The sequence below is a fragment of the Pyrgilauda ruficollis genome, unplaced genomic scaffold, assembly GCF_017590135.1.
Source record: "Pyrgilauda ruficollis isolate IOZ18807 unplaced genomic scaffold, ASM1759013v1 scaffold24, whole genome shotgun sequence".
In the NCBI taxonomy this organism is placed as follows: Eukaryota; Metazoa; Chordata; class Aves; order Passeriformes; family Passeridae; genus Pyrgilauda; species Pyrgilauda ruficollis.
In genome coordinates this window covers 10135839-10150388 of record NW_024523648.1, presented here as the reverse complement: position 1 = coordinate 10150388, position 14550 = coordinate 10135839, and the positions used below count along the sequence as shown (strand labels likewise).

Here is a 14550-nt window from a genome sequence, read left to right as displayed (position 1 = left end):
CACTCTCATCTCAGGATGGGAATGCCTTGGTTGCAGCTGGAAAAAAGAAAAATCCCAGAAATGCCCCAAAGTACTCATGTTTGAGTGTATGACAAGGCAGGTTAGGTGAAATGGCTGTCCTCCTATGGTTCCTAGATAAAAGGGAAAATGTTATTTTCTTTTTCTTTTGTTTTCTTTTTTCCTTGCTACCAGATAATGCCCTCTTGGTACACAAAGGGACTAGGTGTGCTGAATATTTTAATCAGTCTGTGTGCCACTGGGAGAATTTATCTGAGGCAAAACTGCTGATATGTATGGAATTCATCAGCATGGAGCAATAAATAAATGCATTCTCTGTTTATCACATTAATATGTTTTTGCTGAAATAGCTTAAGACTATTCCATATATTTGTCCTCTTTTTAGTCTAGTGAAGGGGGAGAGAGTGTTTTTTTCAAAAAATTACTTAAACTACTTGTTTAAATAAGATTTGGCTGTTGGGCAATTCACAGGCTGGGTACTGAGCAGACAGAGAAAGTAATGTTAGTAATTCTTAAATAACCATGTTGAGGAATGGCATGTTGCATTAGGAAACTTAGGGCTTAATGCTTGCAGGAGAGAGCAACCTAACTGAATTTAAACTACTTATCTGAAATTAATAAAACAGGGAGAGTTCGCCTCCTTCTCCTCCTGTTGTGATACAGGTCTCCCTACAGCTGTGGGGATGATTTAAACCTGTGAAATGCTGGTAGCTGTCACAAGTCTCCATGAAGGCAGATTTCTCTCAAAATGGGTAGAAGATGTATACTTAACTACTTGTTCATCCTTCCTTTCAACAATGCATGTGTCCTGTTCTTGTGGCATCGTGCCTGACATGTGCTACCAGTGTGAAGAGCTGAGGTGGGCTGGCTTACAGGCTGTGCCCAGCAGTGTTTCCTTAGCGGGAGGGAGTGATTGGAGAAGAAAGGTCTTTGAAACCTTTTCTCTCCTGTAGGCAGACAGGAACATGGCAAGATGCTGAGAATATATAGAAGTGAGGCACAGAGATGAGCAATGCCAAATCTATTTTTGTTTTCCTGGCCCTTATATCCATTGATCCAATCTATGGTGAACTTTACTATATTCCTGTCTTGCCCCAAGGCATTGGAGTGTGTGGAATAAAGGTAGCATATGCCAGCTTCCCAAAGCTTGTTAATCATATCTGTATGAAACATATTGCATTATTTTGATGCACCTAAATATAAAAGAGGGGGTTTTGTCTCAGTTGCTTTTTTTGTCTGTGGAATTTACATGAAAAATAGAACTGGAAAGAGCAAAATATTCTTGAGCAATGCATTACCCATGATAGGACTTCTGTGGGAGGCCCTGTAAAGCCAGCCAAGACTGGGGGTGGAGGAGAATGTGGACTCTAAGAGTTTTTGAAGTGTCCATATATCACAGAGATAGTAGTTCACTAGGGGATGAAAATGGTGCTCTTGATTATTAAATTATCTTTCTGTAAATGATAAATGAATGTTCAGATGTTTGACAGCTGTTTAACATTTCAGACCAATCCCTCACCAGCTTCAACTCAGTCACCAGAAAGCACCGTGGATACCTCACTGAAGAAGGAGAAGCCAGCCATTTTGGACCTGTACATCCCCCCTCCACCAGCTGTTCCATATTCTCCTCGGTATGCAAACAAACCTGCACCACTCAACAGAATCCTCCTTCACTGCACTTGTTCCTGAGCTGGCTTGCTGTTAGAGCTCTGTGCAGATTAGCTTGAGGAAGCTGCAAATCTCAAACTTCCTTCTAGCTGCCTAAATGAGTTGGATTGCTTGAACTTATGCTTAAATGTGTGTGCTACCAGGATTGTAGCAGATTTTATTACTGGAAGATTGTGTGCCCCAGAGAGCAGAGTTGTTCCCAGAACATCACACTAATGTCATCTCTGGTTTTGTTGTGGAGTTATGTTTCTGACACTGTTTAAATCCAACTGCACACAGCAAGAAGTAATTTTTATCCCTAACATTTTTTCACTGTTGGATTTTTTTCTTTTTTAGCAAGTTGAGTAACTGTTGTGGGAGTTGGGATAGAAAAGAATGTCACGTTAAATGATGCCTATCACGTTAAATTTTTAAACTTGCAAGTTGTTTAAAACAAATATGTTCCCACTGAAGGGAAGGGAGAGACAATACATCAACTCTTCTTTTTTTATCCTGTGGTGTAAAAGTGCATACCTGTATACACAGTGGGAGGGGAGTCGTGTATGTGGTAAGGCTGGCTGTTGTTTCTTCTCAAGTCCATGTTGACTCATGCCAGAACCCTGCCAGCTGATCTGGGAATGTGATGGAAAAAAGTGTTTCCAGGCAAGAAGTGAAAGGCAGGCATGCTTCCTGGCCTTCCCTGACATTTTAGGTTACGTGTAGGCAGCCAGCACAGAAACTGTGATCTTTTGCTGCAGACCTTGTGGCAGGGCGCTTGCCTCCTGCCGTGTAAGGGCTGATACAGAGACAGAGGTGCTATTACTGCCGTTTTTGGGGCAGGACCAGGGTGGGGGGCTTTGTGGGCGGAGGCTTTGCTTAGATAGGGTCTCTTCACTAAAGTTGGACCCACCTTGACCTGCTCTTGCCTTGCTTTTATGGTTACTCATGCTCAGTTCTTATTAAAAAACTCTCAAATCTTTAAATCTTTTGGCACAATGACAAGCATATAGATTTAGCAGATGAATGCCTTAGTTGTTTCTTCAAATCATTAAGTATCTCAAGCACATTGGTGAATTATATCCATGTGCTCAATTTGTTTATCTCTCCTAAAGAGATGCAAAATTATATCGAGCTTCAAATGCCTTTAGACCTGAATCCCTGGTGAAAAGGATGGAAATCCCAATACGAGATGTAAAACTTGTCCTGGATGATGGGTGGAAAGAGAAAGGCATCTTGACTTTGACTTTTAAAGAAAGCAAAGTGAGAAGCTATGGCAGGCAGGAAGAGGAGAAAGGATAATTCTTTTGCCTTCAGTTTGGTAATTTATTTTGACCTCTACATGTTTTGCTTTTCTCTTGAGATTGTGGTGCATTTGTGTGATGATGGCTTTTTTTCTCCCTCCCTCATCATCCTTTTCTCTTCCCTTCCTGGCATGAATCTCCTCTGCTCCACACTGTGAGTCAGAGGGCAGTGTTTGGTTTCCCTTCCCATGGCACAGTCTCCACATGGTGGTGGTGTAGGAGAGCTTTCCATGTACATACATTTCTGGTGTAACACTTGAGTGCAATTTTTGGTCTCTCCATCTCCATAAATAGCTCCTTCCTATTCAGTGAGCTTTAGCATTGTTCTTGCTGGAGAGCTGGACGAGTGGGATGTGCTGTTCAGGGACTGCTATGAACACGGGGGTATATGTGTGCTTAGGTGGTCAGCTATGCGTTTTTGTGCCTGACTTGGCTAATGGTTGCTTCAAGCAGTAAGATTGTAATATGTAGGAAGGGAAAAAACCTCCAGGCAAATCTTAACTTGAAGGACAGCTTCTCTTCCAAAAGTACTTGCAGAATTTAATCAAAATCGTGTATGCGTGTATATATACACTATGAATCTGTTACTAGAACTCTCAAGGAGGGAGAGAGAAGGTGGTAAATATTTAGTGACAGGTACTGGGCTCCCATAATGACTGAAAGGCAGAGACCCTCAGATGGAGGTAGTAGGTGTTACCATTACCCATACAGCGATGGATAAATGCATGTAGCACACCTGAGTCACAAATATGTACTTGAGCAGGCGGTGCATCAGGGGCTTTGATGCCCTCAGGACAGAAAGAGCTCATTTATCAAAATCTTTTGCAGGAGTGGAGCCTCTAAATTTCTCAGTGTGTTAAATTACGGGCTTGTTAAGAGTGAATTAGCATGAGGAGGGTAGCTTTCTTTTCTCCTTGTTAAATATAATGAAGTCTTCTATCACCTGACTTTCTTGGGGGTTTCTTCCAGCTTGTTTGCAGCACAATGCCAATTGTCACGAGCATGACTTGCTGCTAGAAGCATCTTTCAAACCTATTCATGTCTGTAACTTTAAACTCTTTCAAGCCACTAACTGCAGTGACATGTCCTTTCAGAGATGAAAAGGGGAGCTTTGTGTATGGAGGAGGCAGCAAACGCAGTCAGCCACTACTGGGGTCCAAGGGCGCCGAGTCTCCCAACTCTTTTTTGGATCAGGAGAGCCGAAGGCGGAGGTTCACTATTGCTGATTCAGATCAGCTGCCTGGGTATCCCATGGAAGTAAACGTCCTACCACCCAAGATGAGAGAAAAAACACAGTCCTACGGTGAGTTCATTCCCCTCTTGTTATCACTGTTGTGATCAGTCTGAAATGATTTGTCTTTGAAAACTGCTTGTTAGACTTGATTGATGTTAAGGCCGTTTGTACAAATTGTGAATCTGAAATTCTACGTCTGAAATAATTTCTCTTAAATGTTGTTGTTTCCGTAATGAATGTCATTCAGCTGGGGTCTGCTGCTATAGAAATGGTTTTCCACATGTATTTTGGTTATACCATTATGTCCACTCCTGCTCTAAATGAGCAAGAGGGCGACTGTTTAATCTCAGCACACTGATTTCTTATATGTCACCAGTGGAATTACCTTCAGATATTATTTTTTCTGCAATTTGAACTCCTTATTGCTTATCTCTCCCTTTGTTTAACTGGGAAAAGCAAAAATTTAAAAATTGGTTTCCTCAACTTTATGTAACTCCTATGTTGTCTCTAGGAAAACCTCGTCCTTTGTCAATGCCTGCTGATGGAAGCTGGATAGGAGCTGCAGAACCCTTCTCTAGGCCACGAGGATCAGGGAGAAAAGGCAAGGTTTTAGGTTTTATCCCTCACTCTCTTCCTCTCCAAAATTTTCTTGGGGTGAACTACGTAAAAGTGTTTAAACTAGGAATGGAGGATCATAGTTTGCATATTGCTGAACTGATGCAAGGTGACCATTGTTGGGTTTAGCAGAAATGCCAGATGGTAACTGAAATTTCTGAAGCTATTCAGTGATGGGACTCAAATCTTCTGCCTTAGACGTGTAGTGAGCATTAAAAGTTAGCGACAATGACTAGGGCGGATCTGTACTTATGATTTTTTAGCACAGGTTACCATTTTGCTCTTGCACACATCCCTTTCCCTTTCCATTGCATTTAATATTGGTCATGAAACTACTTTTGTGCTAAGTCTTTTTGTTTAGCTCACTGTGGAGGCTGTTGAAGAAGCAAGCTTGTTCACAAAATGTGAAATGTAGGGCCTTTTAACAGCTTTTACTGCTGTTAGAAAGGAATATATTCTGCAGGCATCACTGAATGGGAGAGACAGAAGCTCATAACATTTTGTGTTCAGTTGGATGGCTTTTTTACTTCCTACACAGTCCTCTTCCCACCCTCTTTTGCATCTGAAAGACTTTTAGTCCTGTTAGAGTGGGAAATAGGGATGACTAGTTTATTCTTGGAATCAGTTATGAAAACTAATGTCTAATTCTAGGTAAAATCAAAGCTAGATTCTGTTATTTTCATGTAAAAGCAGAAGCTGATAAGGAGAAGCATCAACCTGGAGGAATACTAACAGAGCGATCACCAGGTGGCAGGGCTGGTTTTTTTGTGTATGATTTTACCTTTGGTTTTGTGTTGCTTTTTTTTTAATGCTTGAAATGTACCTAAGTACTTTAGGCTTTTATTTAAGCTGTATTGGATCAGAACCAAAGACCTGCCTAGTCCGTCAGATTTCTTTAGCAACAGCTGCCTTGGTCAGGTGTCTGGGAAAGAGTTAAAACAGAGAAAGCATCATGAATCACTGGTCAAAACAAGGGAGGGAAGTGCTTACATCTTCACCTGCAAAATTAATTTATCTTGTCCAAATTAATATTAGTAGCTTTTAAATTACACATGAGTTATACTGAGAAGTTTATGGATTCAACTCTGGTCTCTTCAGCATTTTGAATAACACATTAGAAGAAATTTGTTACATATCACCTATGATAATGATTTGCATGAAGGTAGTCTGTATCATCATTTTTGGTGTGTCTGAATCTGGAATATAACAGTCAAATGTTATCTCCTCTGAGTATGGGTTTATTTCATTATTGTGTTACTTAAAAACATTAAAGATGCAAAAAGCTGTGAATTTATTGATAGTTGCTGATATCCAGGTGTTTTATGAACAAAACCTCAGATTTAGATATTTGATGTGTAACCAGAATACTTTTATAAAAATAGAAAATGTCAGTGGAGGGTTTTGAAGTCAGAAATAATTGGTTTTCCCCCTCCTGTTTGTACAGGTGAAGATGTCCTCTGCAGGTACTTCAGCAATGAAAGGATACCCCCAATCATTGAGGAAAGCCCCTCCACGCAGCACCCGCTCTGCAGGCCAGTGTCTGACAAGCAGTTAGTGAGGGGAACGGATTATATTCGAGGAAGCAGGTGTTTTATGAATACAGACCTCCACAACAGTGCAACAATTCCTTTTCAAGAGGAAGGTGCTAAAAAAACGTCGGTTACATCATCCACAAAATCCTCCTCAGCAGAGCCCTCGCTGCTGGTCAATTGGTTCACGAGACTGAAATTGTTGACTCACTGACTTGTCCCCAGCGCTGTTACCAAGTGCCTTTGCTCTTCGGTCAGACTTCTCTACTTTGCAGCTTAACTGACACACAGAGACTAATGCAGTATTCTTTTCCTGGAGAATCTCAAACTTTAGCCTTTTTGTTTGTCATTTTTGATGGATCAGAGTGTTTCATAGTGCAAGGAGGGAAGAAAGATCAAGTTCCTCTTCCTGGCCAAAAACTGAAGGCGATTATTCCCATGGAAATGAGTAAAATTTCAGTGAGGTAGAGGCCACACGTGACCTGGAAAATGCCTAGTGACTCAGAGGAAAACATTGCATTACTGTGAAGTCCAGTGGCACTTTAGTTGTCTGAATACTCAGAGGCTGGTGCAACTGGCAGGGTGTCAAGAGTATGAAGAGCTCACAGAAGTTGTCACTCTCCTGACTGGGAAAATAAGCAGGGAAACAGCAGTTTCATGCAACTTGGTGATGCTGTTTCGAGTACTGCATGAGATCAACCTTGGGAGGAAGAAGTAGTGGTGTTACCATTCTTTCTCTGATATCCAGAGTTCCTATGAAGTCTTAGGAAGAGAGTTCTCTTATTCAGAGATTTTAGGAAGTTGGACTAATTTAATTATAAATCAATCCAAGCTTATATATATAATCTATTTTATTTGAAATCACAGTACAAATAAGGAGCACTGAACAACTGCAGTGCTCATCTGTAAGGGTATATGGATTGCTACAACAAGGCAAGGAAATGCATCTGTAGAGGTGGTGAAAGAATATATATTTTTTCCTTAATTGTTCAAGAATGACTTGCTGTTAACCAAAGTAACCTTTAAAGACAGTCCTGTTGGACTTATGAGAACTTTTACAGTGGTTCAGTTTTTGAATGATGTGTTATTTTTATGAAAAATATGTGCTATCACACACTACAATTGTAAGACATCTTGCTATTTTCTATATAGCTCTAATTTTTACCCCTCCAGAAGTTTAAAGTAGCGTTGGGTATTTTGGGAGGAAAATAAAACTTGTTTAACAAAAGAGGAGGATATTAAAGAGGTATTGTTTAAGAAGGAATGTACATAAGATTGTTAGTATGCAAACAGTTGTGTTTAAAGTTATTTAAATGTTAAATATAGTTGTATATATTTTTACATTTAAACAGATAGAGTTTGTACCTTCCTGTATTGAAGTATTGGGCACAGCTTAGTCAAATGAAAAGAAAATAAGATTTTGTATTACCTTCTAATTATAAGACTAACTATTTTTGTAGATGAGACATTGCCAACAGCCCCTTCTCCTTTGGTCTTGCTGAAAAGAAGGATTTGTATTTAATGAGTGGTGGTGAAAGAGGGAAGTTAAATGCTAGTTTGCACTTAGGACTGGGGCAGGAATCACATGTGATAACAGGATGTTAAAAACACACTGTAATTCTGTCTGTGAAGATGTCACCATGCTGCTGCAACGAGCTGATGAAGTTGTGCTACAGTCCCGCAGAGAGACAGGGTGTTTCATTCACTTCTCAGTTAATTATGTTTGATTGTGACTCATTGATGACTGGGGAGGCTGGTTTTGGACCTTTCTGATCAAAGCAGATATGTCTGTCTTCTACCACTCTCCTCCACTCCCCGAGATGGCAGTCTGTACTAGATGTGAGCTGCTCCTGTGCAGCTGAACCCTGCCACAGTTTGGTCCTGCCTCCAAGAAAAGGGCTGAGACTGCCATGTTGTAGGCTCTGTGCTGTAGTATAGTCCAGCCTCAAGAAGGCTGAACTGTTCTAAAGCTGTTGTCCAAACAAGACTTTTAAAATGGAAATTCTGCTTTTTTTCAGTGTTGTGTTTTCTTTACTTCAAAAATGAAAGGGCACCATCATGCTTAACCTCTTATTATGTATAGTGAATATAGAGGGTGCTCTGCAGTTTAGGGGTAAAAAAGAGTCCCACAGATCTAGGCATAAATCACAGCTGGTATCCTTCTGGCTTAACCTGCAAAAAATTCCACTATTATGCAAAAACTTGGCTCATCTCTTGATGTTGAAGGTACGTGTATCTATCTGTTCAAAAACTGTATCTAGGCTGACTTCCCTAATGAGTACCATGTACGTTTCCAGATATCCTGCCATGGTACAGTACTCCACAACACTCTGAATACACTGTCATGGTGGGAAAACAATGCAGTTAATTGGAAAAGATCATAAACCCCACAAAAATGGAAAATAATATTTAGTACTGTTGCATATGTGTATAGTAGGGATCATGCACTTTTGAAATATTGAGCGGGCTTCTGTTGAAGTCTGTAGAATACGTGAAAGCCAATATCTTTGGTTTCTCTTACATAACCATTGCAAAAAAAAAAGTCCTATTTTGGATGGTAATGTGTGAGAGGAAATAAGAGACAAAAATGAACACTAACAGCTTGTAGAGACAGAGTGCAGGGCAATTCTCCAAGCCATGTGTTTCCTGTAGTATAATGGACAATTATATTAATCAGTGTTTGAATTCTGGATGACCAACAGAGGTGAACACAGTACTGAGAGTATTATACTAATTTTGTGCTAATCAATGAGCCAATAACTTTTCCTTCCTCATAAGCAGGGCTTGTTTTACAAGCAACATGCACCATAGTCTTGGTGCTTGTTGAACAGAAAGGAGAGTGAGTAAAAATTCAAAACTTAACCAAACCAGGAAACAGATGGTAAAGACTAGTTTCAGAGTTGGAAGGATAAAGAATTTTCTTTTTGCGTAAATGTTTCTTTAGTCCAAATCTTGTATCCTGTTTTATTACACTGCCACCAGGCAGTCTTTACAAACTGCTCTGTATCTGCAATCACATCCTGAACAGACCAAGTTAAACCCCTCATCAGGCTTTAACTTAGATCTTGATGAATTCAGCTCAAACCCTTTTTTTGCAGGTTTTACTTCCCTAGGAGCTTTCCTGCATTCATCATTCAATTTTTGGAATAAGTTACACATGATCCGAGCAGAAAGGCTTTCGTGCTCGTGCATTCCCAGAAATGCCTTTGCCAGCAGGATTGAGGAGTGAGTGTGAATGTTGGCTTCTGCTTGAGTTTTCTGCACTAAAATATTCATTCCCCAATTTCCACCATACATCCTAGTGCACCATCTCAAAGCATGAGATAGAAATGCTCATGGGCAATTGGAAAGAAGTGTTGTGTCCTTTGTCCTGCTGTGCAGCTGTGGCTTCTTTCTTCGCTGTAGCCTGAGCTTTGCGCATGCTGTGGTTATGGAGCACGTGCTCTCTGTGGCCGTCACATAGGAATGCTTTTGTCTCCTTGCAGGCTGTAAGGTTTTTATAATGGACAAGAGCTCTTGAGGAAGCCACTGACTTAACTCAGTGTATTCTGTGATTCACTTAAAATGTAGAAAGAGCACTCCAAAAAAACGCAGTTTAGAGAATAAAAAAGAAGGGGTCAGGCTAAGCTAAATGTATGGGTCTGTGTTGTGTCAAATGCAGCTTCTGCTGAGTGGCAGTAATTCTGCAAAGAAAGCACCCCACACAACTGCAGCATGCACATTTGTTTCTACTGCTACATTTCTATGATGCTAGAATATGAAACAAGGGCAGTATTTCAAAGCAGTTATATATAGTTCCACACACCACACTTGAGCTGTAAGATATATTGACAAAAGCAGTCAAGAGCTGCTGTCAGTGTGTAATTTCACCAGATTCTGCTGCCTGTGTTTCTGCTGCATCAGTTTAAAATAGAAACCTCTCTTTATCCAGTTGCCTGTACAATGTGAGCCCCTAACTATCAGTTTTGCCTTCCTTTGTGATAGCAACTGCTGGTAAGATTGTGTCATTCCCACAGGGCCTCATGCAGTGGTCCAAAAGCTTAGTTAGTTTGGGTTATCCTGGACTTAGTCCAAAAGTAGAAAGTCAAATTTAAAAACAATGTTACTGCTTCAGCATCACTTAGAGTTGGTTTTTTTTTTTGTTTTTTTTTTTTTTTTTTTTAATACATACTAGATATGAAACAGGCAGGAGTTGTCTGTTGGACATACTTTGCCAGTGGAAATAAAAATTAGGATTACATACTCAATAGAGGAAAAATCCCCAGACCTTTGGGTGTCCTCCAGTTCCTGCCAGTGGGAGAAATGTGTTTGTTTTAGCATGACAAAGAATAGATGTAAACATTTCTTTTTAAACCTCTCTGTGTGGTCACCTCAGTTATTCAGGATGATGTAAGCCACTGACTTTCTCCCTTAAGTGGTTATGGAGTTATCCAATATATTTTTTTGGGAGAGGGTAAAGATATCTTAGACAATTACATGATTGATTAACAGAGTACGGAGACAGAGTAATTTGGCATAAAATAAGTGCCAGAGAGTGCTGAGTTATAGGGAAAATCCTCGGGGTCAATTTAGGATTGTGGTTTCTGTTTGTTCTCTGGGGTGAGGGTGAATGTTCTCTATGCCAGACAGCAGCCAAGGAGTCAGAGGACAAGAAGTCCAGCTTACTGTGCCGTCTTCAGTTGAGAGGGGTAGTTGCTTGGGCTTTTTTGGTTGGTTGTTTCTGACACCTTGCCCTCCTTGGTAAGTGTAGCCCTTTTTCAGTGCGAGTGAGCCAGAGTAGGAATTGTTGAAATATCCCTGTGGAGCAAACCTGGCAAGATTCTGGTGGATCCCTGAGCTGTCCTGACTGATGGTGCTCAGCCACCACATGTTTAGATGTGCTCTGGGAATGCCTTTGCAGGCAAGGAGCCTCAGACTCTTGTGACCTTTGCTTAGAGGCTTTTTTGTTTGGGCAGTATTTACTGAGGCATACAATATGCCACAGTCTAAACTGATATTCAATGTTTTGACCGTGTATTTAATGTTTTGGGTTTTTTCCCCAAGTAACTGCATGCTTCTCAGTGCTACTTATTAATGTGTTTTCCTCTTTCATCCCCCATTAGCTGTTTCCAGTACCAATGTTTCTATTGAAATCCTCCCATATTTCCAGTGAAAGTGTTCATAATGCCAAGTGACTACAAATGAGCCATAAAATTTTAATCTGTAAACTGTAAGAGCCCCAACCAAACAAAAATCCATTAGAAAAACACAAGAAAAAACAGTTTTTCTGCCTTGTGAGTAATGACTTCATGAATAATAATGAAACTAAGGATTTTCATCCAGGTAAAAGATCAGCCAAACTTTAGTGGCTGCATCTTGGGTGATTTGTTTGATTTTATTATCTGATAGTAGAAAATGAGGGCTGTAGTTCAGGTATTGTAGATTCCTGTAGTGCAGCTGTGGTGTTTAAATGTGTCTCCACAGAACGTGACCAAAGGCTTTCTTAGGTGAAACAGTTTTAGCTGAAACTCTCCCACTTCACTGAATGTCCCATTGAACATGCAGAAGTCTTAATATTGTCTGGCATATTTCTTGACCACTGGTTTCTGGGAGGAAGTTGGTATAAGTTCCTATAGGTGAATAGGATGAGAGCAAAATACATTGTCCTAAATTAATTATTTCCCTTTTCTTATGTTTTTCCTCTCTGACCTTTTCCTCCCTACATTAAGGCTAAGGGACTTTCCAAGAATTTATTTCACAAAGAAACAGCTATAAAGTCTTTAATATTTGTAGCATAATCAGTTTGTTTTCATGTCCGAGATAGTTTTGATCAGAGCCTTCCAGCAAAAATAGTGCTGCCCACAAGACAACATTTCCAAGTTCTTGATTCGTGTAAGAATTCCTCTCTGCTTAGTAAGCTGTTGGCTTGGAGAGAGAGCTTCAAAGACTCTGCTTTGAAGTTACTTAGACCACCCCAAGCAGTCCTTGGTCCTTTAGGTCCAGACACATCAGCTTCTTATCACTGGGTAGGAAGAAAGGTCTGTTTTTCTGTCTGGTTTCTGAGTTTTGTAACACTGGATTCATAGGTTGCATTGGAGAGATGGGTGTGGAGCTCCTGCCCTTCCCTGTCTTCGCAGTGGCTGTGTGGGGCGGAGGGACAAGAAGACGAGAGGAAACCCATCAGCTAAAGCAGCAGCCCCTCTCTTCCCTCCCTCATGCTCGGGATAGGAGTGACAGGCCTCTGGATAAAAGTCTAATGGGACAAAGTACTTGGTTTGCAAAGTTTGTTTTCCTGCAGAAGTGTGGGAACATTGTGGAGTGACATGATGTGTCGCACAGTGTTAGTGCAGAGGTAAATGAGGGAGCCATTGCCTAAAAACCAAAAAGGTTTGGCAGCATATGAGCTCCTGTATGGCACAGGCATGTTTCACCCAGTGCTAAAACAAAGGGCACAAGTGAACTGGGGCTGTCTGGGAGAGGCAGCGAGGCAGATATACCCCAGGGTGTTCACACATGGGTGAATCTGGTCACAAGAAATGCATTTGACCTGTACTGCCCGTGGCTGGCTGCTGTGCTTGGAATGGATGTGGTCTGTGTGGGAAATAAGGCTTTTAGAAGGATGTGGAAGAGGCTCAGGTTTCGGCATCATGACTCATTTTCCCAGTGGTTGACCAAAGCAGGGGAGGTGTGATGGGAAGCCCTGATGAGCAGTACTCCTGCTATCTTTCTCCCTATCAAGAAATGTCATAGAGTGGAAACAAACATCACCAGAAGTCTGAAGTTCGAAAAACCTGAATCACACACAGTTACCAAAACACATGACTTCTCCCACAGGTCACTCTTGCAAGTGTCTAGTTTGCAATGAAGCATTTGGTGTGTTTTCAAAATACAGAAGATTTTGGACACCCTCTGGTCTCACACAGTATTTGATGTTCATGTAGCTGGCTGTGAAGAGGGACATCTTGGCTAGTGAGGCTGGCTCTGGCAGTGTTGTCTCAGGGCAGGAGCTGTAAGGTGAGAATTGCATCATCCTGACTAGTTTGATACAACCTTTTTGGGTTGGATGTGTGTAACATGCCTACATTTTAGAATGAAGTGAAAGTCAGTTATAGAATCACAAAAACACACAAAAGCCATTAGTGGGAGTAGAGATGCTGCCAATGCATTGTTCTCTGGTTGCTTTCCAGTACTCTTGCCTAGTTTGCACCCCTAAGACAAAATTCCAGGTGCTGTCCTAGTGGAAGGTGGCACACTACGTGACCCCAAAGGCTCATTTCCATTGTTCAAAGCACAGGCCAAGCAACATTTCTGTTGTTTTTCTCTAGGTCTTCAGTGATTTCCAGTGATGACTAGTCTATTCAGTCTGTTGCTACCTTCTCCTTTTGCTCAAGGTGCCCTTGCTGAGCACCTCAGGCAGTTTTGGCATTGTGACACCTGCAGAAGGCAATGTTGTGTTCAACATGCTTGTGCTGCTTTTGTACTTGAGCATAAATAAGAAATTCTCCTACTAAGTAAACAGGGTTTGTCAGGCAAGAGGTTCTGTCCTCAGCACTAGGTCTGATTGTTCCTTCTAGCTTTTGTGTCAAATCTGATTGGTTGATTAGAGCTATTTTTTATTATGATCAAAAGGGTGAAATGAAAATAAGATCTTGTTGATGAAGAAGGTTCAAATGAATATTTGAACAAATTAATAATGTCCAAAGAAACTACAGAAGTAAAACCAGGCACTAATTTTTATTCTGAGCAGTGCTAAACATGAAATACACGAAGTAAATGTGTATGTGTTTTGCATTTGTGTGGGGTTTCATATCAGCCTACTGTCTGGAAAATTTTAATATTATTCTACAAGTTTCTTGACAATGAAGGGTAACTGTGGGATGCTTATGATCAAGCTGCTGCTGTATTACTGTGCTGTTGTATTTTGGGAGAGCAGACTGCCTGCTACACCTGGGTTTTCTGTTCCTTCCCAGCCCTCCCACTCTAAAACCAATACACATCGCATCAGGTGGCTTTCAAAATTATAAGCTCGTCACTAGATCCTCTTTTCACTGTCCTACTCAGTTCAACTTTTGAGACCAATAGGAAATGTATTTTTAAAGGCTGAAGATGCTGCAATACCATAAGCACAGGTAGATGATTGTTTGGAGAACTGGAGCCATTGTAAGGTAACAGATATGCTGCTGTATTTAAGATGAAAAGTTTTTCTTCAAGTAGAAATTGTGTTATG

The 14550-nt window shown here is 40.8% G+C and overlaps 1 protein-coding gene across 1 annotated transcript in view; it reads left to right on the top strand.

Moving 5' to 3' along the window:
- Positions 1-10495, top strand: part of CNKSR3 (CNKSR family member 3) — a 57568-nt gene extending 47073 nt beyond the window's left edge. The window contains exons 10-13 of the mRNA XM_041469843.1: positions 1525-1649; positions 4061-4269; positions 4712-4801; positions 6260-10495. Of these exons, the coding sequence (XP_041325777.1) occupies positions 1525-1649; positions 4061-4269; positions 4712-4801; positions 6260-6558 (723 nt within the window). The 3' untranslated portion in view covers positions 6559-10495. The remainder of the gene's footprint in view (positions 1-1524; positions 1650-4060; positions 4270-4711; positions 4802-6259) is intronic.
- The last annotated feature ends 4055 nt before the right edge of the window (positions 10496-14550 follow it).